The sequence below is a fragment of the Terrapene carolina genome, unplaced genomic scaffold (assembly GCF_002925995.2).
Source record: "Terrapene carolina triunguis isolate 2854851 unplaced genomic scaffold, T_m_triunguis-2.0 Scaffold210, whole genome shotgun sequence".
NCBI lineage: Eukaryota > Metazoa > Chordata > Testudines > Emydidae > Terrapene > Terrapene triunguis.
In genome coordinates this window covers 15,787,847-15,815,519 of record NW_020664561.1, presented here as the reverse complement: position 1 = coordinate 15,815,519, position 27,673 = coordinate 15,787,847, and the positions used below count along the sequence as shown (strand labels likewise).

General features: G+C 39.9%; 2 protein-coding genes across 2 annotated transcripts in view; both read left to right on the top strand.

Annotated features, from left to right (window-relative positions):
- Positions 1-11,452, top strand: part of LOC113407261 (protein Niban-like) — a 113,490-nt gene extending 102,038 nt beyond the window's left edge. The window contains exons 9-14 of the mRNA XM_026655567.1: positions 810-997; positions 1,278-1,439; positions 4,874-4,984; positions 5,958-6,065; positions 8,741-8,852; positions 9,749-11,452. Coding sequence (XP_026511352.1) covers positions 810-997; positions 1,278-1,439; positions 4,874-4,984; positions 5,958-6,065; positions 8,741-8,852; positions 9,749-11,061 — 1,994 coding nt within the window. The 3' untranslated portion in view covers positions 11,062-11,452. The remainder of the gene's footprint in view (positions 1-809; positions 998-1,277; positions 1,440-4,873; positions 4,985-5,957; positions 6,066-8,740; positions 8,853-9,748) is intronic.
- A 6,858-nt stretch (positions 11,453-18,310) lies between these two features.
- Positions 18,311-27,673, top strand: part of LOC112103404 (ER degradation-enhancing alpha-mannosidase-like protein 3) — a 44,505-nt gene continuing 35,142 nt past the window's right edge. The window contains exons 1-3 of the mRNA XM_024195131.3: positions 18,311-18,522; positions 22,121-22,166; positions 27,212-27,312. Coding sequence (XP_024050899.1) covers positions 18,365-18,522; positions 22,121-22,166; positions 27,212-27,312 — 305 coding nt within the window. The 5' untranslated portion in view covers positions 18,311-18,364. The remainder of the gene's footprint in view (positions 18,523-22,120; positions 22,167-27,211; positions 27,313-27,673) is intronic.

Here is a 27,673-nt window from a genome sequence, read left to right as displayed (position 1 = left end):
TGGAGACAACCCAAATCACCAGCCACTTTTGAAAATTTTGATTAGAATGGCTAATTCTGCTTTCAGTTTCACCTGTACAACATTATATGATGAAGATATAGGTTACACAAGCACAACCAAAAGCAGAATATGGCCTACATGCTCCACAGTGGAAGTTTTGATTAAGCGATAAATGTCTATAGTGCTGAAACATATTTAAAACAAATGGCTTATTGAATAATTTAAAACTCGTATGATGTGAGCGATTATAGTTTTGTAATGAATATGTAAATTAACATAAAAAGTAGACAAAACATTAGCTTATGCTGCTGAAGCACTCTTTCTAGAAACCATAGATGGCAAGAAATAGATGAAGATTTAGCCAATTATTTTCAAAGAACTTGGAGCATTCCTCTTTAGGGCACTCTTTTGTGCAAAGGAGTGTAGATTGTTTTCCTTGCTGTGTAAAGTTCCCTGTTTAATTAACATGTAATACAGTGTACCTTAGGTCACAATGACCATGCTATTTACAAACATCCCAGTGCTTGCCAATGCCTGCCTATATTTCTTCTTCTTCGCTCACAATACATCCAATCCACTATAATTTGGCAGGAAGGACTAGGAAAAAATATCTTTAAATTGTCATTTAAACTCCACAAACTCTTCCCTTCCTTACCCAAGTCATATTTGAGGAGGACACGTGTCATAAATGGCTCTGGGAAAAGTATTCTGATAGAACTCATTCTACAGTCTGTAGCCCTTTCGTTTAGATTCTTCAGTCTACCACCCGGTGGCCTAAAACACGTCTGTCTGATTCTTTAATACCTCAGCAACAGTTTCCGAGCCGGCTGAGAAGTGCTGCATGGAGAATATCCAGCCATTTTTGCCTTCCATATTGGAAGAGCTCATGGGCCCAGTGAGCTCTGGATTCAGTGAAGTCCGTTTGCTCTTTGAAAAAGAAGTTAATGAGATCAGCCAGGACTTCCAGAAGACAAATGATGCCACAAAGCTGAAGGAAGTAAGAAAAGAAGTCTTGGTCCTTTTTTACACTCTCACATGTTATAAAAATTCTCTATATAGATCTTAACTGACAATAGCTATATTGGCTCTGCGGAGCCAAACAGGTATAAATTCCTGTTTTTCTCAGTTAAATAGTCATCTGACTCAGACACACAGAGTGGAATAGATTGAATAATGATTTGCCATAATCAGTTGTGTAACCATCACTAAATTGCTTTATTAAGAATCCATCTCAGTTTGCTTTCTTTGTAAAATATTTTTTTCCCACTGGGATACAGAATTTGAAGCAGCTGATGAACCTGCCATTCAACTCTGTGAAAATGGAACCTTGCTATCTGAAAGTCAATCTCCTCCAGGAAGAACTCCAGGACCTCAAGAGCCGCTTCAAATTCTACCATATTGATTTTGTGGTTCAGAGGACGCAGAACTTCATGCAGGAGGTACTGTAAGATCCATTTTTCCACTTTGGAAGAACAGATTAGGTTTGCCCATCTGCTCTGCTTCAAAGTAGTCTTGATAGGGAGTTATGCACATTCACAGAATGGTGAATAGACTAGAATGAAAATAGAGATTACAAAATCCAGGAATATCACAGTTGACAGGGGCGGCATCATCTTTAAATCAGTGTTTATTCCTTTTAAAGGCACAGTAGTTAGGAGCTAAAGGTTGATCATCTCTTCATCTGACCTTTGAATTTCTGAAATCTTAGTGTCTCAGATTCTTAGGGCAAATTTCAGAGTGCCCTCAGCCTGGCCTCTAAATTTGTGCAGTAAAAATGCTGTTGGCACACACAAATCAGGTGACGAAGAGTCTGCCTCATTTACGTACTCAAGCATGTCTTTTATGAAAGATCATAAAAATGTATTTTTGGTATTTATGCAAGGGAATGGACTGGGTTCTCCTTTATAGTTCTAGTCTCTCATGATAGGCAGTAAGGCATTTCATTAGAAAAATGGGCAATTATTTCTATATTCATTTTTATCTCAGGGTATAAATGAATTTAGGGCTGGTCCACACTAAGCCCCCAGTTCGAATTAAGATACGCAACTTCAGCTACGTGAATAATGTAGCTGAAGTCGAAGTATCTTAATTCGAACTTAAAGGTACTTACCGCGGGTCCACACGCGGCAGGCAGGCTCCCCCGTCGACTCCGCCTACTCCTCTCGCGGAGCAGGATTACCGGCGTCGACGGTGAGCACTTCCGGGATCGATTTATCGCGTCTAGACAAGACGCGATAAATTGATCCCAGAAGATCGATTGCTTGCCGCCGAATCAGCGGGTAAGTATAGACGTACCCTTTGAGACTTAGATAGAATAACCATGGTGATTCTAGTTCCCATGCAGAGGGCTGAACTGCCTGCCTGATTCTTAATTAGAAAGGAATCCCACCCCCCTCCTACTTTCACAAAGTATTGGCAGGGATATTTGGCTTTTTTACTTCAGGAGCATTAAACAGAGATCACCTATTAGGATCAAGTAGGCATATGTCACACAGACGTCTTGTGATTGCCAGAGTACAGGACAGGACAAGCTTTCATAGCCTTGTGTTGTCTTCTGTATTTTTAGTAATGTAGTCAATAAGGTATATAATCAGTTCAGTAGGGACCTATAAGCAGTGTAATTGGTACAGTTCTGTGGAGTGGGGCTCACAAGGCACCTGTTGTGTGACATGAAGCTGTATTCTGTTGCGACTCCAACTGCAGTATAGCAAATGAGGTGGTGGTGCTTGACCTAGCCAGTGGTATTGGTAGCTACATGGATTCATGTGCCACCTGTCCCTCCCTCCCCCTTAGTATTCCAGAAACTACTGTAACTCATTGTAAAATACAACCTCTTTAAAAATATCTCTGCCTGTATATCACACTTTCTTCCCTAGACTTTATCATTCAGGCACTTACTTATAAACAAGATCTGTGTTGATTATGATCTTGTTGGTTCCTGCTGCTTTTTCCCCACCTGAACTTAGAGGGCCAAATTCATACCTAGTGAGCAAATCCAACTCCAGCAAAGTTGCTCCCTCACACCTCTGCACTGCGTTTTCCTCTAAATGTTGTTTTTTGTGACACCATAATCTTTGTCAAAGCAACCAGCTGTGATGTCACAGAAGATACCATAGATGTCTTTAAGAAATGAAGACACGATCAGCAGCTAAGGAATTTTTGAGAAACAAAATTCTGTTTTCACTCCCATGTTTCGAGTAGGGACTGCCCTGAACTCCTGCTCAGGCAAAACACCCGTCAAAGGAGGAGGTTCATAATGAAACAGGAGAAAGAAGAGATAGATAGAAGAGAACGTTTTTCAAGGTTTTCCATAAGTTGCTTGAAAGGGAGAGTACAAGTTGTTCCAACAAGCTCATTTATATTGCTTTTCTCTCTTAAAGAGGCCATTATTTTTCTCATGAGAAGTATAAAACGGTTTCACTTTGTGTTTGTGGGCATATAATATTTATTTTTATTAATAAGCCGCTAGGCCAATATGTCTTCATTAACATTGTTTTAGTTTAAAAGAAACCTCTGGCTTAATTCCCACTAACTTTGTACAGGTGTAAATGACCTACACAAAGTGCCAGGCACTGGAGCATCAGGTCCCTACTCTTCAAAGTTGCCGAAAAAGTAGTATTTAAAGCCTGCGGGGTTATTGTCATCTTCTGGCTAATTTATGAAAACTAGAGCCACGTGCTCAGCTGATATAAATCAATGTAGCTCCACTGAAGTCAGCTGAGATCTGGTCCAAGATCTGCAAATGCATAGAAAACATGGGTGGCTAAGCTTTCCAGCTGCTCTCTAAAACTATACCTGCAGTTTTAATGTCCAAGATTTTGCATGCCCAAAGTTTGAATGTTCATGCACTTTTATACATATATTGAGTAGACATGTGGGTACTTCATTTACATGTGCAAATGCAACTTGCGTGTTCTAATCTGAGTCTGGTGCAAACCTAATTCTAAAAACTACACTTCAAAACTTGACACAACCTATGTTTAGCCATTTAAAAAAAACAAAAACCTAGGTAAGGGCACTGCGTACAAGGTCATATCTTTTGCAACAGGAAAATCCCTAGAGTATTACATGGATATCTATATACTAATTTGAAAATTCCCATGTGAAGCAGAGGACATATGGAGTCATGGGCTGTTTTCCCTTACAAATGAAGTTGAAAACATAAAGTACAAATAATTTCCACCTGCAAAATTGTTGCTAATGAAGTTTCTCCAAACTAGGGTAATTTTTTAATGTGTCACTGGATGGTGTGAGAATTTCTCAAGCCCTGAAAACAGAGAATTCTGAATCTACTTTAATTTTCATCATATATAAGTTGGCACTAGGAGGGGGCTTCCCAGAATAGCTATACCTGTATAGTTCTTCTGGCAAACCTTTTCTAGTGTAGACCTGTCGTTAGACTTGAATTAGAAATTGAAATAGTAAGTTCCATTTTCTTATTCTCTTGCATTCTCTTGCAGTTGTGTTCTTTTGCTTTTCCAGTCCCCAGAGAGTGTTCAAATCCAATCTAAACTCCTTTTTTCCACTGACATTTTAAATCTTGTTTTAAGAAATCCTGAAAACGTTTCTATTGATTTTTAGGGTTTGTACTCTTTCTTCCCTTCCCCCCGCCTCCACCTCCGCCTCCACTTCACAAGCACACTTTAACAAACTATTAAGTTTACAATGTCTATTTGTGTCTGGAAGAACTTGTAACTAGTAACATATTGTAGTTCAGAAGTCTATCTAAAAATAGTAGGGATCATAAACTGCACCTGATCTTGCTCAGTTTGAAGTCATGGGAATTTTGCCATGAACTTCAGCAGGAGTGGGCCCGGCAATAAGTATGGCAATTTTAATCCTTTGCCTTGATTACATTTGTCTTTATTTCTAGCTTATGGAAAATGCAGTGTATACTTTTGAACAACTTCTCAGTCTGAGTAGCCAAGGAGATACAGTGCAAATTTCAACTGCCATTGAAAAAGTCAAACTACGAGTACTAAAGGTAAAAATTATCTGACTCTTAAGTGTACTAGAAAACTAGGGGATCTGCTTAGGTGTTTTGTAATAAATTGAAGGCATTTTTTACATGCATTATTTTAATAATGAGAAGAAATGTGTTTCATACCATCTAATGGGAAATATTTCAATGCATCCACTTGTTTTCACTGACTGGAATGATTGGTCATATTCTTAACTGCCTTGCACCTTATCTATCCCTGTGCAAAATGAGTGTAAAATGCTACCTCTGGTGTAAGTGAGTGGAGAACGCTAATTTAGTAGCATTTTGCAAAAGTGCAAATGACTATTCCAGGTGCAATGCAGTGGAGAATTAGGTCCTTCCTAAATGGTCTGATGACTTCAAATGATACTGTTTTTCTTACTCAAATCATTGGACCATGCCTTTCTCTAGTCTCATGGTATTCCAATAGCTATGGACAAACCATATGGATAAAATTTGGCCCAAACTTGAACATTTTTTGAGGCTCAAAATAATTTGGCTAACATTTAAAAAAAATATTTATGGCACACTTCATTTGCATGCAATACTGCTCTTTTAGGGACAGATCCTCAATTGGTGTAAATTTTCATAGATCCACTGACTTCAGTATAGTTATGACAATTTAGAGGATCTGCCCCCAAAATTCTAACGGGTCCCAGAAGTGGAAGTGTTGAAATACCATGAGAGAGGCAGTTCTCATGGAGAGTGCTCATCTGAATTCTCAGACTTTAAGGTCAGAAGGGACCATCCTGATCATCTAGTCTGACCTCCTGCACATTGCAGGCCACAGAACCTCACCTACCCGCTCCTTTAATAGGCCCATAACTTCTGGCAGAATTACTGAAGTCCTCAAACCTTGAGTTAAAGACACCAATTCATATTCTTTGGGTTGTCTGTCAGCAGGAACAGGCCAACGGGAACAAACTACTTGTATGAATTAATTGTTCTGTGTTTTTTCTGTTGTCTGTTTTGACAGCAATATGATTATGACAGCAGTACTATACGGAAGAAAATATTTCAGGAAGCATTGGTACAGATCACATTGCCCACAATGCAGAAGACACTGGCTTCAGCTTGCAAACCAGTAGGTAACTTTATGGCTCCATGCTGGAATAAAATTAAAGGGAAGGTGGAATTAGCACACTGATGGCTATATCCTAAGCCACCAAATGCAAATTAGCTACAGGTGGTCATGTAAAGTGGCTGGTCACAGGGCCAACATGATCCTGAAGGTGGTCAGTTTAGGGCATCAGTGATGGTGAAACAATAATGGATGTGGATCTGATTTGGGGTGGGGAGAGAATTCAAAGAAATAAGTTCCCTTCTAAAATCTTTTGGCAGCCCTATGCAAATCCCAATCACCTCTTCTATGCAGTGAGGGGTAATGGGAATTATTCCAGCCCTAGAGCTGCAATAACTCTCATGCTGCTCCAGCAGTTTATGGAGAGATAGGAAGGGACTAGGGTCTTTATGCATTTTTTGTTTTGTTTTGTTTTTGTTTGGCAGGGAGACATTGGGGCAGTCTCTGGGGGAGATGATCCCCCAGAAAATCTGATTACAAGGTCAGGGCAGATGTTTGACCCCATCAAACTGATCTTCTGTCTCTGGCTGACAGCCAAGGTTCTAAGTTCTGAGCCTGTAGTTCCATCTTCATGTTCTACAGCACCTCTGGGAGGCCACTGAGCTGAAAGTCTGTTCCTCGCAGTAGGACACTGGAGGAGCAGTGTGCATGCTCACTTTTTTCCCTGTTAACTACCTTCAACACCAACTGCCATGTAGGGGAAGGGAAGTGGGAGGAGTTGAGCAGATACATAACTACTGTGGGTTTATCTTCACTAGACTTTTGTATCTCATGTTAATTGATTGCCACCTAACAAGGGGTGCTTAAAACATTTGTAAAGCTTACTGTGGATACTCCTCTCATGTTTGTTCCAGGCAACAAATCTTTGCTGTTTATCCATTGGATAAATAAACATGAAACAAACATATCTCCTCATTAGTCTTTTTTACTTAGTATGTTTAATCAATTAACATGAGGTACAAAACTCTAGTGTAGACATAACCAAGTGTGGCTGTCTCAGATTTCTTTTCCTCACCCCCACCCACAAATAAAAACAAAGTCCTCTCTGATTTGCTTGGGAGCACAAGTGGGCTGCATGCTTTCCGTGTCTTGCACCACAGAATTACCAGGGCCCCTGAGTGAATAGTCTGGAATGCTCAACAGTCTCAAACCAGAATTGTTCTTTCTATAGTTAAAAGGAATAAGAAGAAATCGATTTGGAGCTGTTTAGAATACTGAAATGTATTGGTGCCCTAAATTGCACTGCCATGTATTCGTTTGTCACATGGGATGATTTAGGAATAACCGGTGTCTTTTCTGTGAGAACATATGGCAGAAATAATGTGTGAAACATAACAGATGCAAGAAATTATAGTGGATAAGCTGTCAGTATTAAATGAATTTTAGCATGTTATATTTGTAAGTCTGTGAATGTGAATCATCTGACCATTAAAATTCATGACTTTTTAATATATTCAAAAGCACATGTGTACATTGTAGGGTATGCCTCTCTATTTCTTTTCAGATCCACAAATCTAATAGTCTTTTTACGGTTTGTAGACAATTGGCAATATATCCAGGATGTGGTATTTATTTGTAAATAAAGCATGAAATCAAAAACTTCTATCACATTTAATATTCTGGAGAATGGAGTCCTCTCATTTTCTCCACTGAACAGGGATAGGGAAGGCAGTGGTGGAGCAAACTTTCCCTGCGGTCACTCTGCTAGTGTGCCTCCATGTACTCAACTCTAGGAGTGAGAGAGTAATATAGTTCATATACCTCTCTGCTGGTAAGCCAACAAGGATGTCTATTAAGACCATTTGAGATGATGTTTTTTGTGATGCAGATACCTTCCTAAGGACTTGACGGAGGCCTCTAGACTCCCTTCACATAAACCACCAAATAGCCATCCAGTGGTAATGACTAAGGCTAAGATTATCTCATGGAGGTCATGGAAGTCACTGAATCTGTGACTTCCATGACATTCTCCGTTTCAGCCCTGGAGTGACGGGGCTGGAGCTGTCACAGCTGGTGGGGGCCCTGGAGCTCTGAGCTGCCGTGGGCAGTGGGTTCCCCCGCAGCTGCCAGCCGCAGTGGGGAACCCCAGAGCTCCTAGCCACCGTGGAGGCAGGTGCTGTATCTTCTCCCTTCCTGCAGCAGGGCTGGGGCTCAGCCCCATTTTGTCACAGTTATTTTTAGTAAAAGTCAGGGACAGGTCACGGGCCTCCGTGAATTTTTGTTTGTTGCCCGTGACCTGTCTGTGATTTTTACTAAAAATAACCGAGATAAAATCTTAATCTTAGTAATGACTCAGTTGCTACGTAGCTGGGCTGTATATGAACCACTGAGCTACAGGTGCTATATCCCAGTAACAAATGCCGTAGTATCCCAGTACCCTGATGAGGATGAATTTGCCTCAGGGGACAGGCATACACTCAGTCACTTCCTGACCTTCTGCATTATTTAGAATATAAGAATTATTTATTTAGAGTGCTTAAGGTGATGCAATATAAAAAGTACTGATAAATGTGAAAAATACTGTGAACATATGCAGCTCATTTAGACCTGGAGAGCTGTCATCATGAAAAGATCTCTCACATAGGAGCTGGCAGGTTCTTTTCTGGGCTGATGAACCCTTGAGGACCCCAGACTGCCACATTTTCATACTTTTATTCCTTCTTTGTGTCTCTGCACAGGAGTTGCAGAAATATGAACAGTACATCTTTGCTGATTACACCAGAGTGATACAAGTAGAGAATGTCTATGAAGAGATTTTATTTCAGACATTGCTTGATGAAACCCTAAAAGGTAGGAATGCTTCTGAGGTGATAGTAACAATGTTTAGAATGTGGGTCTGTGAGGTCTTATTTCAGAGCTAGTGATAAATCGGAGCTGCCTTATTCAGATCCAGGTCCCAATTTTCCCAGAGGTTGAAAGTGTTAAGAGTTTAAGAGTTTTGATTCACCCCACTAAAGAGATGAGGCAAGCCATGAAATTTGGATTCAGATCTGAACTTCCGCAAAGCTTGGGATATTCAAATCCATAGGGTGGTTCAAGCCTCTTTCTAATGCAAATCATGTTACCTCCAGGATACCTTGGTTTCAATGGTCCAAGAAGCAAAGCCACTCTCAAAGCCCTGAACTTTCAAATAATTGATTACATCTAATGACATTCAGACTGAATTTCTCAGAATGAAATATGTTGCCAAAATAGAATTGCCAATAGGTCACCGGAACTAAGAAGAGCAGTCTCCAAAGATCTATCTGTGTGGGCATTGGAGAACGAAAAAGTTCTCAGTCAATATGTATAGGTGATCATAAGGAAGTTGCTGTATTCCACAAGTTCCAAATGGTTTTCTGGTTGGACTTCTGGCCCAAAATTTAGGTTTTGCATTTTAAAAAAAATGAATAGAAATGTTTATGATATTCAATTAAAATAGCTCTCTAGTTCTAGATTTAAATATCCTCCTATAGTGTTGTGAACCCAAACAGAAGCAGTCTGTTAGTGCATGAGAAATGGGAAGTGTAACTTATTATTAACGTTCCATTGTCCAAGCTGAGTGAAATGAAAAAAAGCACAGATAATTAAAATTAGGCCTTGTTAATAATCCATGATATTAGAAACATAGTAAAGGAGTATTTTTATTTTGAGTGTTCTTAAAATGTCAGTTTTTTAGATCCGTTTGATCTTTTTGTCTTACTTAGTAATAAAAGAAGCTGCCATTCTGAAGAAACACAACCTTTTTGAGGACAACGTAAACTTGCCTTATGAAAGTGTGTCCAGTTTAACTGACTTGAAGACCCCTTCAGGATCAGCACAAGCCAGTCCTGCTAAGAAACTATCCACCACTTTAACAGAAACATCAGATACTGAAACTCAAAGTAATGAACTGCTTGTTGTGTCAGAAAAAATGATCCAGGAGAAGTGTCATGATGCTAGAAAGCCATCAGACAATGAAGAAGCAGTTTATGTCAATGTGTCGAGCAGTCCTGCAATTAGTAGAGAAAAGGTGATCAGTACAGACATCACTGACAAACCGGCGTCTCATCCTATTACTCCTAAGGAAGAAAAGGATGTGGAGGAAATGATAACTTCCCAGAATGAAAATGCGGTGGAGACCAAGTTTGGAGGGAACACTGAAAAAGAAAATAAGGTACAAGAAGAGGAGAGAAGTCTTACAGCCCCTGGTACTGTGAATGAGATCAGAAGCTTGCTGATGGTGACAGTTGAATTACCAGCAGTTGCTCCATCTGAGAACAAAAAGGAAGTGGCAAATGAATATGAAATTTTGAAGTGGCAAGAACATGGTGAAGAGAGTGATGAAAACAGCAAAACTAATGCAGAAACCGGTCAAACAGACCAGGTAGTGAATAAAGAAGTAGAACATTCTGAGCTCAAGGTGGAGCAGCCACCTCCATCCAGTTTTGGTACAGGCGATATGAAATTAATGATCATTTCAGAGGCAGGCAACCATGCGACTCAAGCAGAATGTTTGGAGGTCGCTGAAAAACTAGATGTGTCTCAAGAGTCAAAGGCAGAAATGGAGACCAACCAAAGTGTCTGGTATACTGGTCTGGAAAGCTGCAAAGGTCTTCATGACAAATCGCAACCAGAGGCACACACCGAAAGCATAGTTGGAGACAGAAGATCTGATCTGGAGGAAGCAGGTGAAGATCACATTCATGCTGACCCAATGGAAACAGAGGCTGAGAGCTTTCCTGGGTGTTCTGCTGAAAGTCCTGATGCAATACAAGTACCCATTCTGAGTATTGAAAACTTAAGAATAGAAACAACTAATGATTTTCAGGTTTCACTAGTGCTAGAGGAAGAGGAGCTTAGCACGGCAGAGGTTACAGTCGATATTAAATCTGAAAGCTTTACTGTTACTGCAAGTGATGAGTGTCAGCCAGCAGGTGCACCTTCTCTACGTGCTGAAATCACAAGCTCAGTAGGAAGTGAAACTGTCACACAAGAAAACAGTGAGGAGAGCTCTACAGAGCAGCACTCTGAAGAGTAAAAAGTGTTCTTCAGAAATATACAGCCCAATCCTGCAGCCATTACTCGCTCCAGCAGTTCTCTTGAAGTCAGGAATATTCACATGAGTAAAGACTGCAGGAATGGGCCTAATTGCAGTGTTGCCAACTCTTGCAGTTTTATCACAAGTTTTGCAGTACTTGGAGGGTTTTGTTGCAGGCCCAGTTGCTGGAATCAGGTTATTACCTGCGAATCTCAGCTTTCATTTAAAAAAAAGGTAAATTTCTAGCCCTCATTGTGGAGAAAAGCTTGAAAGCATGACTCCCTAAATGCTTGAACACGTCAAGGCAAATAAAAAGAACCAAAAATTTATAAATCTCACAAATTTTAAGACAACTTTATGTTTTTTGGGGGGCCGACTCATGTTTTTTGAATGGTTGAGATTGGCAATATTACAACAGGTCTTAACTGAAGTTAGTCAATCAAAATGTTATTAAATGAATTAATTTAGGATCTGCATTCAGTGTGTTAGAAGGAAAACATTTAAATCTCTCAAGTAATTAAAGAGGAAACAAATAATTAGTAGGCTGTTCAGCAGCCAAATTGCATGTAAACTTTGAATTTTGCAAGCCGACTGATTACTTAAGTATTTTAAAGTTTTGACAGAGATTAAGACAATGAAATGTTCTGTTTTTTTTGCTATATTTAAAACTGGGAAAACACTGGGAGCAGGTTTCTCAATCCCACTCTGCACTTCTGGGTTACACAGCCTTTCAGAGCACTTTACAGCTATTTTCTTTCTTTTCTTTTTTTGGATCTAATGAGAATATTTACAATAAAACCAGCTAGCACCCTTATGCAGCACCTACCTACTGCACTTCCTAGTATACAGTACATTCACCCACAATCCAAAATACTAAGGTCTGAACTGCAGTACTGCCACACGCATAAGACTGTATCACCAAATCTCAAAAGCGTGGGAAATCAGAACGAAGTCTGAAATGTCCCATATACCATAACCATACCATTTACTCTCCAATTTCTTGATGCAATGGAAGGGAAAGTAGTTAAGGAATAGCCAGTTGTGCTTAGGTTTTGGGAGACAAACTGGTCATATTTTCAAAAGCAGCTTCAAAAATCAGCAATGCACAGAAAATCATAGAGGTGAAAAATGGAGTTTTAGTAAGTTGAGCATTAAAATTGTATCTGCAATTTTAGAGGTTGGTTTGAGATACCTTAAAAGTTTGGCCCAGGGAATAAGTACAATTTAATGTGAGTAAGGGTTGCAGAATTGGACCCATAAAGAATAATACTGGAAAGTAATGTCCTTTTCAAGCGATAATAAAGATCTGACAGCATAACCTCAAACTTGTTGGCATTTAACTGTAGGAAATTTTGTAAGGTCCATAGCATGAGACAATCAAACTGTTATACAGTACTAACAGGGAAGTGACACTATCTGAACATTCAAACATCTGTTTGGAAATGCCATGATATTGGTTAACTTGAGCAAGTGGAAGGTTGCTGTTGTAAAATAAATGCTACTACAAGGTGTATTCATACATCATAATTATAGGAATAAAGTCAAATACCAGATTTTTGGGGGGACTAGTCATGAATGTTTGTTTGATGCAGAAATGTTCATACTAAAGTCTCACACAACCAACTGTCAACTAACTGTCTTATGGATCATTCCAGATTTTTTTTTTTTTTTTATTGATACTGAACATTAAGGAGTGAGTTCAACTGTGCTTGACAATTAATCAGTGCATGTCTCTTGTAACCCTTTCTTTGGTGGAAGGACATATTTCCAGTTTGGAATTCTGTGTGATAGAAGAATAGCAGGATAGTAGCAATTATGTCCTACATACAAGACTGCATTTTACAACTAAAGCTATTTAGAAATGAAATTCTTTTGATGTACTTTCTATATCGGGGTAGGCAACCTATGGCACGCGTGCAAAAGGCGGCATGCAAGCTGATTTTCAGTGGCACTCACACTGCCCGGGTCCTGACCACTGGTCCCAGGGGCTCTGCATTTTAATTTAATTTTAAATGAAGCTTCTTAAACATTTTAAAAACCTTATTTACTTTACATACAACAATAGTTTAGTTAGATATGGTAGACTTATAGAAAGAGACCTTCTAAAACCATTAAAATGTAATACCGGCACGCAAAACCTTAAATTATAGTGAATAAATGAAGACTCGGCACACCACTTCTGAAAGGTTGCCAACCCCTGTTCTATATGTACAGAACAAAAGAGAATTTAACATAAACGTTCTCCTCCAAAGTAATATTTAATCATTCACATTACAGGTTTAGATTTGGGGAAATACTTCTCTGTAGACATCTGGTAATTCAGTGTTGACTACAAATGTTTAGTGTGGTTGGTTTTTTTGTAAGTAGAATAGGGAAGAACTGAGAAGACTCATCTCATATATTATCTTTTGTTCTACAGTTTTGAATTCAAGTTATTCATATCAGTAGGTGTTTGTTCTGTGTTTTTATTTACATTTTTCTTGGTTTCTTATGTACTAAGATTAAGGATAAACAGTTGCATACCCCACTTCAACATAGTCTTGGAACATTAAATGTATTTGCTTTATTCTGAATGGAGCAGCACAAAGCAGTCTATGGTGTCAAGGATCTGTCCCCTGGTATTTCCATCATTGGAAGGTTGCTTTGGACCTTTGATCAATAGAAATAGTTTATTGATGAATCATAATTTTTTGTGTGCAATTTTCTTAGCATTTCCAGCAACATTATCCAGATTGAATTTTCTTAAAGTACGGCTAATAAGACTTATCCCTTTACCTCATAAGTTGGGGGTGTAAGAATTAATTGGTTAAGAGTTCTAAAGTGCATTGAAGAGGAAAAGAGCTATATATGTATTAAGTATTGTTGTTGTTGTTATTATTATATTTCTATTGGCTACCAGCTTGAGTAGACAAAACAAGAAACACATTATAACTTGCTTATAACTTTGTAAAGTGCTTATAACTAAATAAAATATGGTCATCCCTTTCATTGCTGGATGTCAGAGGTGGGTTTTTTAAGTGAATTTGATACTTGTGAGAAATACCAGATGCAGTTTACTTCAGATCTCATACATGCTGGTCCATATTTTTATCAGAGGGGTCACTAGAGAACAATCTCAGATTATTGCCAGCTGTAGATCTAAGCTCTGATGCTCCTGGGTGGTGATATGTGATGCTGTCTCTAGAAGAGGTATTGTCTGTTTAACTGTTAGGCTTAAAAAAGAGTTTCTTAAAGTGCTGAAATTCTGAATTCACTTCCACTCGTCATAAACCCAGGTTGTGAGTCCATGTACTTGAACTCTGGACACTGGTGAGAATAAGAGAGAAAAATGTCCATTGTAGCACTGTGGCTTTAATGTTTAAATTACAACAGAAAAGCTGGGACCAATATCAGTGCTGGGAGACAGCCTTTCTTCTCCAGGCTGTTTACAACCATTCAAATGATTCTTTTTAAATCCACTGTTAAATGCAACAAGCTAATGTCCCATAGAAAAATATTTTTGTTTACATTTTTTTTTTTAAATTAGAGTCTGAATTGTTTCTAACTAAAATATTTTAAGTCATATTTTCAGTTCCTTTACCCTATTTTTTGCTATTCAGGACATTTGAAGTAACAAGAGGTTTTCATTTAAAGTCGCAAATCAGGTGACATTATAAGTACTTCCATAGTTTTGTGTTTGTACAGTGCCTAATACAATAGGGTCCTGATCTAGGACTAGAACTTCAAGGTGCTACAGTAATACAATAGACAAGCCAGGATGTCACCAACGTGGAGGGACTGGGAATTTGGGTAGGGAATAAGCAGCAACTGGTACGCCAGATGCCATCCACACAGACTCCCACATGAACTTGTAAAGTGGAAACCAACTAGTGTGAGGAAACGAGGACACCCATGAGAAAGCTAGGAGGGAGGGCAGAAGAGTCAATCTCAACCCCATAGAGCAAAATGGAAGCAGCAGTAAATGACAGAGAGGAATGGAAGAGACTGGTTTCTGCCCTGTGCTCCAACATTTGTACAGGAAGGATGTTTTAAAAAGCAACAAAACCAGAAGAGTTCCTAAAGATAATCTTCCATTCATGCATGTCACTACAATACAGCCATACAGAATGTGCAATATGGTCAGAATTGATTTAAATGGAGTATGTTTAAATGTTTTATGGAGCACTTCCTTTTCGCATTCTAAGCAAGTGTAATAATTGCACACATTGCCTTCTTGGGGACACTAATTTTTATTTTAAAGATGTAATTTCTGCACTATATCAAGATGAACTGACCAGATGCTCACTTGTGCTCTCACCTTTCTCTGTCTCTCCTGGCTGGCAAATTCAACATCAATTGAAATGTAAAGGAAAAATTAAACTCTTCTTTGACTCAATATTGTTCTTCAATGTAACTTTGTCAAAGCAGCCATACTTACCTCATGCCCCACAGATTTAATGTATAATGCCACATATACACTCAACAGCTTGCCACCCACAGCCACCTCCTGTTCCTCTGGTATGGCAGAGTTGACCCTACCCACATAGCAAAAAATTTATAGTAAATGTTTATATAATGCTCACCAAATGCCTGAGCAATGAAAGTAGCCTGAATAACTTAGCCATACTTTCTTTCAGACTTTGCCCAATTTAGGGCTGTACCTTAATTTGCCAGGAGCCATAAGGCTGCCAATTTTTAGGTATTGTCCTCTGGGGCAGGTTCTTGGCATTGTAGTGTTGTGATGCTGTTCTGCTTCATCACCTTCTTCCCCATCAAAAGAGATTTCTAGGTTTATTTTAATATAGGCTGCAAGATGAGAAATACCCTTGTCAAAATCGACTGTCAGTCAAAAGAAAAGAGGCAGCTATGGCCCTCCAGCACTATAATGCATCTAATTAACGTAACATTACAATTATAATTGTGCTGTAGATTGCTGGCTAGTATTTGTTGGCTACATCCCTCTACTGGATACAATCAGAAGTGCTTAATTTGGTGTCATGGGCTCTATACTGTTAACACCAAAAAGAGATTCCTCTTCAGCCAGTGGTTAATGTAGACTGCAACAGTTCTTAACACCAACCAAGATGATAGAGGGAGCACTACTTAACCAAGCTGGAGAGAGGGGAGATATCTTTGCCTCTAGCTTCTCATTACATCAACCCCCTGCCTTTAGCTGCAGTGGCAGTGGCCTATGCTTTGGTAGTGGGAGCATCTGGGTTGTCACAAAAATCTGAATGGCTGGGGATGACCATACATCCCTTATTTCAAAGGACCATCTCTTATTTCATTGATTTGTTGTATGAGTAAAGGGAGGCTTTGCAGAGCAGTACTTAAGGAATGAAACTGTTGATTAAATCTTGTTTTCAGTGTAGAAATCAACCTGAAGAAACCTAGTCGCTTTAACAAAAGGTTTTCCTTTTGTGTTCTCAGACGGCATTGAATTGCACATCTAAAATGAAAATCAAGGATGTGGCTTTGTGTTTGAGACTTTGCCTGTTAAAACATTCAGAAGTTTTTCTACCCAGCCCTCTGTTTTTGCACGTGTAAAAACTATTCTTATATGCACTTGTAACACAAGTAAGGAAATGCTAGGAAGACTTGAGAAAATTTCTGGAAAGGTAAAGGTTCAATGGCTAAGTAAACAGAAAATGCTTGCCATATATGGACACCAGTATGCTTTATTGCAAGGAAGGTACAGTGAGTACTGTGTGTAGGGGAAGAGGTGGAGCTTTGAAACATGGTATCCAGCTCCTCTTCCTCCCAATTTCTTAAAACTGGTGGAATTTATATATTCAGTCCTACCTCAAATTCAGCAGTGGAAATAATATTTTCCTTGTGTAAACAGACTTAGATTGCAGAAACGGACTACATTTTTTTTAAGGCTGCACTTCAAATTAAGTAAATATCAATTGTACATGTAAAGAGTTTTATAAATTGGTTTAAAATGTATTGAAATGTATCAAAACTGATCGTTAGTACCATTTTAAACATTAAATTGAAGTTTATGATAATTCCATTGTATACTTCAGGGCAGTAGAAATGTACACTTGAGAGAGAAATACATGATATGCTAAGGGAGAAAGGGAGTTTCCCTAAAACATCCCTTAAAACAAAGCATTGTCCTTATTTTTCACGTGATTTTCCCTTATTTCCATTCATCAGAGGTGGTCGCCCTAGAATCTGAGGCACAGAGCAGTGAAGTGATTTGCTCAAGGTCACATTCAATGCTAATGCTGGGCAGTGTCCACACAGGCTTCAAGAAAATATAGGACAACTGTGTAAGATACTCTTCACTGTTTTATTCATAGCAAAGTCATTTCCCAATAGGGCCAGTCTCAAGCTTAAAAAAAGTCAGGCCTCAAAAATCATATATTTATTTGCTTGGGGATGGGGTGGGGGGAGACTTGGGTGGAAGGTCTTTATTTGCCTTTTAATTTCTGACCCTTTGGAGCTACATGCAGATGCTAGTTTCAAGCTTGTGCTGAATGCTGCAAACTTTTTTGTTTAAATGAAAGCTGTGGTTCTCACATAACCACAAGTCCAGCACCTGGGGCTTTTAAAAAAACGCCAAATAGCATGAGACTACTGCCAAAATTGTGATAGTTGGGAAATCCCCCTTCCCTTAGGCAGTAAGTGCTCCTGTGTGGGGTGAATGCTGAGAAACAAGACATTTGCCCCACCCACAGTGACTTGTTACATGCAGCAGGATGAGTGCGGCTCTAGAGCCAGCAAGAAGAGCTCCCAAGCCACTGCATTGGCTTGTAGGGCTGCATCCACCCTCGTTGTCTATAAGTAAAGCCCTTTATATAACGCCCTTTCAGGGCACCTCACAAACTACTGGTCCTAATGTACAATGCTCTCAGAGGAGCCATGCGGCTCAGACTCATCCAGACTACAGCTCCCAGAAGGCAGTGCTCCCTCCAGAGTTTAGCGACCAGCTCGGGGTGGAGCGTTGCATGCTGAAACTTGCAGTCCCCGCGCGCCATCTCTCGAGCCAATAGCCGACCCCTCCTTTTGTCCACGTCTCACTCCACTAAAGTCTTTCACCGGAATCACGTGGCACACAAACGGACCCCCCCCCAACCCCTTCGGCTCCGATTGGTCCACAGCGGCGCCACGTGACGGGCTGAACCCGGAAGCCGCGGAAGGAGATTGTTTCCTTGGCTACGCCATAGGAAAGCGAAGGGCCAGTCCTTTCCGTTCTCACGTCGGCGGCGCTGAGAGCGGCGGCAGCAGCACCAGCCGCCGCCAGTGAGAGGGGCCGGCTGCGAGCGGCGAGGATGGGGCTGAGCCGGGCCTAGCGGGGCGGCGGGCAGCTGCTGCCATGAGCGGAGCTGCTAGCGGTGAGGGCGGGAGCGGGGACCCCACAGCCCGCTGGGGGAGATGGAAGCTGCTGGCCCTGGGCCTTCTCTCCGCCTCCTCGGTGCTGGCAGCCGCCCCGGGCGCCGGAGCCATGAGCAGGGAGGAAAAGCGCCGGCTCGGGTAAGCGGGGAGACGCGGCGGGGGCTTGGGGGAGGGTGGGTTGTGCGCAGCTGGCGAGCGCTTACCCTGACCGGCTCCAGGCATCGCTGCCCCTTGGGGCGGGTGGAAGTGGCCACCGCCCCCTCTGGCATCCCTTTCCCCGGGGGGCTGACCACTGTGACTGCCTTGCGACAGCCCCCGCGCTGTCAGCTCCGTCTGCAGGGGCTCAGCATCTGGCCCCGTGGAAGGGGTGCGGACCCTGTTGCTTGCCCCCCCCCCGCCGAGCGTGGGGAACACTCCCCCATGGGGCCTGGCCATTGCCCCGGCTCCCACTGGGGTGTGGCTGAGCCCCACTCCGCCCACGCATGGATCTCGGCCGTGTGGGGCTGATCCCCAGCCAGCGACCTGCGTGACGTTCCCAGTCTGCATGAGAGTGGTGCCTAGCCCCTCAGAGATGTACTCTGATGACCTTGTCCTTCCCTGAATTTTTGGTATGACAGTCACATCTATCTGCCTATCAGGTCATCTTCCCCCCTCGTGGTTGACACCCCTAGTATCTGTGTGGTCATGAAAATGTCAAGTCAGCCATTGTATATAATTATGGGTAAAAGTGGTCAAAGGTCACAACCATACTCACTAGGTGTTCGGCATGTTGGTCTAATTATGACAGCGTTTCTGGAACACGTCAAGGTTTTAGAGCAATAAGAGATTGCATCTTTCATATTGATAAGAGTTGAGATCATCCCTGCCCAGTCACTGTGAGCAATAAAGTAGATTGTTTAGGGAGCCCAATTTGCATGTGTGTATAAAGCTAATTATTTAAAAAACTATTCTTATATGTAAAGGATAAAGAGTACAACATCTGTGATGAGGTATGTATTCCAGTGCATAGAGTACGATTGTTTAGAAGGCAGTTCTGCATTCTGATCATTATTGCCACACACTCCCTGTGTCACCTTGACAATTTCATTACCTCCTTCGTGCTTACTGTCATCTTCTGTAAAATGAAGATAGTAATATTTCACAGGGGTGTTGTGAGACTTCATTAAGAGGTTTCATTATACAGTTATTTGATCATTAGGTAAAAGGCATTATTTAATTATAATATGTGCACTCATTGGATCTTTCATCCAAAGATCTCAAAGCACTTTGAGTACATCACAAAGACTTGAAAAATACCTTAGCTATGTGTTCCTCACATGGCTACCCCAGTAGTTTAGACTCCTTTCCCTGGCCTGTTTACATTTTTAGGTGCATTGTTTAACTTGTTATATTCTGTATGCGCCATCACCATATATGTATTGGTGAGCTAGGATCTACCAGTACAGGCAGAAATGTGGACTGCTTCAGGTATTTGTTCAGCTTTTGCAATGCTGCAGAGGTGGAAAGAAGCCACCTTCCTTTCAGAGGTGCTTATTTACTAAGGGGTCTGGGTTGGAGCACCTATGCTAGTAGGAGGTGATACACCTCTACCTCGATATAATGCTGTCCTCGGGAGCCAAAAAATCTTACCGTGTTATAGGTGAAACTGCATTATATTGAATTTGCCTTGATCCACCGGAGTGCGCAGCCCCGCCCTCCCGGAGCACTGCTTTACCGCGTTATATCCGAATTCGTGTTATATCGGGTGGTGTTATATCAAGGTAGCGGTGTGTATATATAGATATACGGTAAGAATGTACCTTCCACAGAGATCCCTTCAGATAATGGTCTGAGAATACAGTCCATTTCAAGGAGAAAAAAAAAGTTATAACCTTTTAATGTGCTAAATCATTATTGGACAATGTTTATAGGCTTAGACTGTGATCCTGCATCTGGATCTGTATGGGTAGACCACATGGTCACATTGAAGTGGATGGGGCTCTGTGTGGGCCTAGGATTTCACCTGCACAGCTAAATTGCAGAATTGAGGCCATCAAATGGTTATAATTGGTGAAATGACTGAAAAAGGCATCATTGGGGGTCCATGTTTATTCTTTTTCCTAATTTCATAATAAGCTTGTTTAGATGAGTTAAAATTATTTTTTTTTAACTGCGAAGCCAGTAATCTCAGTTGGGTGTTTGAAAATCTAGCTGAGTTCTTCTTGCCTCTTACATCAGCTGCAACAGTAATAGATATTTTGTGAACATTGTTGATGATGCCTAAGTCAGAATAGAATCCAACTTGCTCTGTATTCGCATTACTAATAGTAGGGAAAAACCTCTTTTGTTAGTAAAATAGTCTTTGCTAAGACAGGAAGCAGCTATTGAGAGAGTGAGTGCCATTGAATATAGTGACATTTCTGATCATGACCACTATTTAGACATTACAAATATATACATTCATAAATAATATTGAAACTATTTTTTCGTTACTTACCAAGATTGTAATTCAGGGAAAATGGAGCCTGGTAACTTATGATTCCACTAACACGTAAAATAGCTTTGGGTGTTGATGATACCAACTGTTGCAGAAGGAACACAGAACTATGTACTGGGGTTTTGCTGAATGAGGAGTGTGCCTCCCGACTGGTTCTTAGGTAGAAAGGTGGGTGCTTCTGTTGGTGAGAGAGAAAGAAAAGGGTTTCCAGCAACACAACTCTTCTTCAGGTCCGAGAAAGAGACTCAGGGTGTCAGCTAAATACAAGACCAAACAGATTGTTTATCATAAGTAGTTAGCACATATTCTAAGGGACCATTCAAGGTGAAGTGGCCTGTTTACACCCCTGTAATCATAGAACAAAAAAGGGGGTTAGTGGCTTACAGATTGTTGTAATAAGCCATAAATCCACTGTCTTTATTATGGCTTTGTCTACACTGGGGGTATGTCTACACTGGCACTTCATCAGCAAAACTTTTATCATTCAGGGGTGTTAAAAAAAATCCCCCTGAACGATAAAAGTTTTACCGACTAAAAGCACCGGTGTGAACAGCGCCTGCTGCCGCTTGTGGGGGGTGGAAGTTTTTTGTCAGCAGGAGAGCTCTTTCATGCCGACAAACAGCGGCTACAGTGCGTGCCTTTTAGTGGCACGGCTGTAGCAGCACAGCCATGTTGCTAAAAGCTGCATATTATAGACATAGCCTAAGACTATGATTTTTAGTGTCTAGCAAAGTATCTAGTAGCCTATTTGGTCTTTTCAGTATAATAATTATGATTAAAAAATGAAAATATACTGCACTGGAAAACTGGATTTTATGATTGGAAGTTCTTTTCTCTTTGCAAGTGCAACGCTCCCAGAAACAAATAATTGCACAATAAATTTAGGGACATTAACAAGTTTTATTCAGAAGAAGCCCCAGTATTGGAATAGCAGTAGTGTTACAGGACTGGCCTGTTGGGGGGTCAGTTTGCACACTACCTGCTACTCTTGGACTAGCTTTAGATAGTGTTTCATTCTCCTCTCTTTCATAAGGTCCAAACAAACCATAAAATATCTTGCCACTGGTTGTTTTACTTCATCAACTTTACTTAAGCAAAGTTCCAGAGATGAAGTGAATGTTATGTATTTTTATGGGCATCTGATATTAATCTCCAGATATTAAACTACAGTACTTTTATTGTGTTAAAGTTTGACAAATAGAAGAGGAAATATGAAACTGATAATTAATTCAACAAATTTTTTCCTGTTCCTTTTCTTAGGAATCAAGTGTTAGAAATGTTTGATCATGCTTATAGCAATTACATGGTAAGTAAAATACCAATTTCTTCAATTTTGCTTACATATAAATTAAACTTTGTTTTGCATTTGTCAGCAGTTTTATCATCGACCTGGCAGATTTAAAAAAACTTGCTGAAACTCTGTTGGGGGAAAACTGAAGTTGAAGTTCGTATGTGCAGCTTATATGATTTTCTTTTGAAATGTCTAATTGCATATGAGAAATATGAATGTAGGGGGATAGTAATGTTTGATCACAGGAACAGTAGCTAGGAATTCCTGACAGGTTACTTAACCTATACTTGATTTCTTCCCCCCCCTCCCCCGATCTGAAATGCAGTAGTCTTTAAGCATTTAAGTGTTTGTAAAGATATTTGAAAATAAAAGGTGCTAAGTTATGGAATTTAAAAATATTTTAAAGGGAAGAAGATGTTGCAATACAGTCTTAAGGTCTGATTTTTCCAGTTGGATCCTTACAGGTGGCCTACAAAGCTAAAAGCTAATGGGGCTCTGTACAGGTAAACCTGCATTTCTCTCATTGCAGGATCAGGACCTTACTATGTAAACTTGCTTGCTATTCTTAATGTAGTTTGTCTCCTCTTATAAATTTCTTACTAAATCAGTGTTCCCTTGACTTATTTGGTAGCATGAGACCTCTGAACAAAAATGTTGCAAAATACCTACAGACCAAGAACACTTGAAAAGATACGTGTCTGTAGTTATCAAATTCTAGTGAACACAATAATTGTTAATAATGTATTGGTTGTGCTACTGAATAGTATATAAAAATGTTTATATATTCCTGCAGATAACTTTGATTACACTTTGTCAGCCTAACATTAATTATGTAACCTCATATTGGCCTTGTGATGTTATATTTGTTGTAGATTTTGCAGCCTCTTTGCTCACAAAAGTTCCATTTCACTTAAAAACCCTGTAGCATCAGACCCATATTGCATAACCTGGTGCTAAATAGGCAATTGTAATGTAATTAAGTGGTCCACATTTGCTACTATTTATATGATATATAAAATATATATGTGTTGTGTTGTCAAAACAATTTTAGGTCTCTTTCAGTTGTCTTGGACATGAGACTGTTTTGTTGTTTAGTCAGTCTTGTTATATCCTAATTTATTAGTTTGGTCCTGTTCCAGAATAAATGTTTTTATTTCAACAGTAGAATTTCTACCTTTAAAATGGTAGTTATTGATAAGAAGAATACAATACTATCAATACACTGAAATGGGGAAACAGGTGACCCCTGTTAACTGTACATCTGAAAATCTAAGGCCATCTAAGGTTTTTTCCACAGCCCTGAACGACATAAGTTATACTGACAAACACGGTAGTGTAGACACGGCCTGAAATACCAGTCATTCTTATGGTACCTTAGTCTAGTAAAGTATGTTCTTTTAACAAAAGCATTTTAATTGTTTTCATCTTTGTATTTTCTCGGCTGGGCATATACGTGTTCTTATTACAACACAGACCTTTCTTTCATAAATTGCACCTGCTCACACATGGAAAATCACTGTCCCTTGAGAGTATGTTGACTGTACGGCTCAATATTATGTTGTAACCCTTTAACTTCCAAAGAGGTTAAAAGTTAATGAGACATGTAAATAGATAATATATATAGTGAATGAGATTCTTTGCTGTTTATAAATACCAAAGGTATTAAAGCACAGAAGAGAAGCTATTGTGAGGATTGTTTTTTATTAAACATGTTTAAGTATGTAGGCTATGAAGTGATACAGAATTGTTTGATTTTTGAAAAACAAAACTTCAAGTAGTTGTTTTTGGTTGACATTCTGACTCTTCTGTATATTGCCTAACAGTGTGACTTGCAACTGGCTTCTTTGGATGGAAATAATTTCTAGTTAGTTACTTGAAACCTGACTACATAAAAATGTCTGGCTTTCAATCTGCCTTGCTCTGTCTTTATTGCTTTTAATTAGAGAACCTACCTTGCCTAACGTTGGACAAAACTCTTAAGTCAGCTGAGATATTTGTCCTTTACTTTGCATTACTGTAAATTTGAAGCTAATAGCTACCTTCTCTACATTTGTGGCAAGAAAATGTTGGGTTAAGAGGAAGTATGACTTCAGATATCCTGGAAGCATGAATGTCAAAAGGATATTTACTTGCCACGTATGCTAGAGCATTAAACAAACAAGTCACATTCTGTGTTTGTTTAACTTGAAGTAAAGACTAGAGTTTCAACCTTGACACTGATAGCAAGAAAATTGTTGTTTTTTTTTTTTTTTTTAGCAGTTTTTGAGACAAGGAGCTGAAAATTGTTGATTTACTATTTCTGTGTTTTTGGACTTGAATGGATTAGGCTCACATTTCATGTTTGCATGCAGTGGAATATCTTTTATACTTTTTCATATGTCAATTGGGAGGGCAGATAGTAGCTTTGTATTCCCTCACCGACAAGTCTAATAACTAGGAGCATTTCTTCACACTCTCACAAAGGATATGTGAAAAGCCAGTTGTGTTAGTCCCTTGGGTCAGTAGTCCTAATCATACAGCACTGGCAGCTGTGTGCATTTTTTGCAAGTGGAATGTAACAGTGTTGTTCTTAATTTAGAGTCCTGACATTGACAAATAGGGCTGTTTGGTCTATCAGGACATGTTCTTATAAATTTAAGACATACAGATGTTTAAACCTATGTAGTTTGTGTGCCAAATTTTGCCCTTGATACATCTCCTCTTTATCCACTGATCTCAATTGAATTGGAAGGGGGTATAGCTCAGGACAGCATTTGGCCCCATAGCCTTAACCCATCTCTAGATAGATCTAGATAACTAACCTGTATTCCCTCATTTTTAAGAGTGTTTCCTGCTCTTCAGGATGTAGACTATTACTTTTGTTTTAGTGAGTAATGTTCCCTTTCTGTCTGTCTTGAAGGTAGTTTTATCAGAATTACCTGATTATTGGCTTTCTCCACAATTTTAGCTAGTGATCTCTTAATTTTGAATTTGCTTCTACTTCACAGTTCATTAATCAGTTTTTCAGGATAATTGTACAGTGTACTATATTCAAAATGAGAGCTATACCTTGGCTCTGGTAGCTGAACTCAGGAAGATTAGAAGGTGGTGATAGGACCAGAGTTTTCAAAGAACAATAGGCCATCAATTGAAAAACAACCCATACTTTTTCTTCCCTACCCCATGCGTCTGGATAAACAGTCACACTAATATGTCACAGCACATACTCATAAATGATATTGTATATGTTCCACTGCATATATTCATTTGCTGCAATTTTGCTTCTAGTATGCTGCTCATTAGATTTCTACTCTAAAATTAGAATTAGATAGTATAATACAGCAACCAGTGGAACTGAGGTAGACCTGTTCTATCACTAATTGTTCCCTCATACTACACATCTTATAGGAAGTCAACACCTTGCACAACATTTATTTTAAGTATTTTTTTGGTCTTTATAAAGCTTTATTTTCCTAATTATATTGGTGATTCTCATAACTTGCCAAAAAACCTGGGTTACTGTTCATAATTAAAATTTGTATGTATGTTTTTATTTCTTTACATGTGTCATTCTGGTAGTGGTTTAAAAATAAAACTGTTTGGTGAAAAGCTTTGAATTTACTAGCCCAAGTACAAAACTTACTTTCCTGCGCTTTCCTCTATTGATTACTAAGAAAAAAGCTAGCACTTTATGTGCTTGTCAAAAAAGCCAGGAGCAAATAGAATTTTGAAAAGCTATTTTAAAAAGAAACTTAAAAATCAAGTCTTACACCAAAATATTTCACCAGTCTCTGATATCACTCTTATTTCAGTTTCTGACTCTCCAACTTTAGTACCTTTTATTTTGACAGTTACCAAAACTCTGAACTAGGGCCCTAAGGCTTGATTTTGCTCACATTGAAGTCAGCTACAAAATTTGCATTGACTTCAGTGGGACCATAAACAGGTATTTTATTCAGCACACCTGATTTGGGCTATACTGACATTGTTGATATTTCTGACTGACTGAAGGATGCTAAGTACACCTCTATCCAGATATAACGCGACCCGATACAACACAAATTCTGATATAATGCGGTAAAGCAGTGCTCCGGAGGGGTGGGGCTGCGCACTCTGGCGGATCAAAGCAAGTTCGATATAACATGGTTTCACCTATAACACGGTAAGATTTTTTGGCTCCCGAGGACAGCGTTATATTGAGGTAGAGGTGTATGTAGTGTTAGAGTAAAACTGTTTTGCTAGAGCAATGGAAAGTAATCCCTCTCCTCACCCCTGAAATGGCCATCATTTTCAAAAACTACTCCAAACTTGTCATGTTTTCTTTTGTTACACATAGTCATTTGGTTGTATTTTATTGTTTTATATTCTGACTGAGTTCTTTTCTCATCTTCACTGATTCTGTGACCTTGGACAAATCACGAAGGCTAAAATTTTCAAAGCATCTAGGTCCAGTTTTCAAAAGTGGCTTAGGAGCCTCTATCCCTTTGATTTTTTTTCAGTGAGACTTAGGCTTCTACGTCACTTAAGTGCTTTTTAAAATGTTATCCTTAACCTTTGAACTTCCTTGTCTCCTTTCTGTAAAATGGAGCTAATTTGCTCATTTTACAAAAATGAGCAAGTCTTCCACCCAGACTGTTTTTGCATTAACGCTGGACGATAGATTAGTTCTTTAATAGAGGAAAAAGACTATTCGATTCACAGTGTAGATCTTCTCCACTGCAGAAATGCAATCTCTTGTGCATTTGTTGCAGGAAACACAAGATGGACCTCAAGTGTTCAAATTGAGCATTTATTTTAGAGATGCCATTAAGTACTCCAAAACTATTGTTTCTCTGGGGCGGGGAGGAGGGGCATTGTACTATATGGCCTGGCTGCTAGTATGTTCTGTGTGGTTTAACGGTTGTCAGTCACTGACCATGAAGAGGAAGCTGCTACTGTGTTATCTTGAGTTTGAGTTTAGCCAGATAGATGATACATAGATTTTTCATAAGTTTACTACAATCCTGCTTCCTTTCAACAGGTTACAATGATTTAATTAAACTGAACTGTACTCTCTTTACCTTCTGGTTTTGTTCTTACAGGAACATGCCTACCCAGCTGATGAACTCATGCCTTTAACTTGCCGTGGACGGGTTCGGGGTCGGGAACCAAGTCGTGGGGATGTAGACGATGCCTTGGGAAAGTTAGTATTTGAAGCAGTGATTATCTTATATGAACATGCAAATTTTAACACATTTTGCTGCTAATACTTCAGTTGATGCACCCTCAAAACCCTTGTTTGATTTTCTAGATCGGGGTGGGCAAACTACGGCCCGCGGGCCGGATCCATCCCATCAGGGCTTTGGATCTGGCCTGTGGGATTGCTAGCCCCATGGCGCAGCGGGGCTAAGGCAGGCTCCCTGCTTGCCCTGGCCCCGCGCCGTTCCCGAAAGCGGCCGGCACCATGTCCCTGCAGCCCCTGGGAGGAGGGGGGTGGGCAGAGGGCTCCGTGCACTGCCATCGCCTGCAGACACCGCTCCCCACAGCTCCCATTGGCCGGGAAT